Source organism: Polyodon spathula, chromosome 6 (assembly GCF_017654505.1).
Source record: "Polyodon spathula isolate WHYD16114869_AA chromosome 6, ASM1765450v1, whole genome shotgun sequence".
NCBI classification, from domain to species: domain Eukaryota; kingdom Metazoa; phylum Chordata; class Actinopteri; order Acipenseriformes; family Polyodontidae; genus Polyodon; species Polyodon spathula.
In genome coordinates this window covers 24,384,434-24,385,727 of record NC_054539.1, presented here as the reverse complement: position 1 = coordinate 24,385,727, position 1,294 = coordinate 24,384,434, and the positions used below count along the sequence as shown (strand labels likewise).

The 1,294-nt window shown below is 38.0% G+C and overlaps 1 protein-coding gene across 1 annotated transcript in view; it reads left to right on the top strand.

Moving 5' to 3' along the window:
• The first annotated feature begins 604 nt into the window (after nt 1-604).
• LOC121317051 (lysosome-associated membrane glycoprotein 5-like) overlaps nt 605-1,294 on the top strand; it is a 6,599-nt gene continuing 5,909 nt past the window's right edge. Inside the window, exon 1 of the mRNA XM_041252618.1 lies at nt 605-1,154. Within this exon, the coding sequence (XP_041108552.1) occupies nt 1,124-1,154 (31 nt within the window). The 5' untranslated portion in view covers nt 605-1,123. The remainder of the gene's footprint in view (nt 1,155-1,294) is intronic.

The following is a 1,294-nucleotide window of genomic DNA, read 5'->3' as shown; positions in this document are numbered from 1 at the left end:
GACCTTATTCCTTTGGTGCTCTGACCTAGGATACTTCAAATATCATCATTTACACATGAAGTAATGGGCTTCAAAGAGAGATGAGTAAAAGGTCAGCACTGAGATGAGTGTCACGTGGACAGTTGCTGTGTGTAAGTTATGAAAGTTTAATATCTGATTTATGGCATTCTTTATACTGCATTGGTATACAGTATACATGCACAAGTGATTAAACACGTATTTCCTCCAAATTTTAAGTGGATACTTAAACATTCACAGCAGCCTACATCAAATATGCTTAGAGACACGCAATTAAAAGGAAACATATTTGTGTCAATATAGTTGCAGATCAGTTTTAATTCACCGACGTAAACGTTAACCCCTGCAATTAATTTTCACAGATCCTAAAAATAACTTTAACAAATAACTGTTAGAATTAATTGTAATGTTTCTATACAATGCAATAGCATGCGCCTATTATACAGTACAAAACTAAAAAAAAGGACAGTATATCTATCGGGTTGTAGCCTAATGTTTTAAGTGACAGCTTGAGGCAGGGTTATTACAGAGGCGCAGATTTAGCTTTGCACGGCTCGGTTCACACATTATGACACTACATCAGCAACACACTTGAAATTAAAACCCAGCCACACAGCTGCCACTTCCTTTCAGCTACAGGGGCTACCCCCAACTTCAGCTGCAAACACAAAACTGGGAATAATAGCATTATAAAGAATAGGCATGTAGGGGTCTTGATGTATAGCAAGTTGAAATAACTCCTTTTACTACGTCGCTTTCCTAAGACAAGGCAGAGTTCTCTGTCAGCACAGTATTTGCAATACAAAACAGCTTCAGCTTTAATGTAGTTGATTTTAAAATAAATAAATAAATAAATAAATAAATAAAAAGCATACTGGTCTGGACCGGTTTTCCGTGCATACCGCTACAGGATACCACTGCCGCTGCAAGTTACACGTTGGTATCACAGTTGCCATAACTCTACTGAAAGATGTATTGAACGGACAACCACTGCAGTGGTCGGAGTCCACATTTTATCACTGATTTCGTCTCAGATTGTAACCGTTATACAGATATTTGACGCTTGAACTCTCCGGGACACGGGGAACTCGCCAGATTCAGGACCATGGACAGCACTCGCGTGTTCTGTTTTTTCCGTAAGTATTGCATTATTTCATACAATAGTTGGGTTTTTAGTATATAGATTGTACAGTTTACATATCACATCATGTGAGTGTTGTTCTTTACAGTGGATGCCATTGATCTTCAGTTATGCATAACTCAGAGTTTTTTGGAG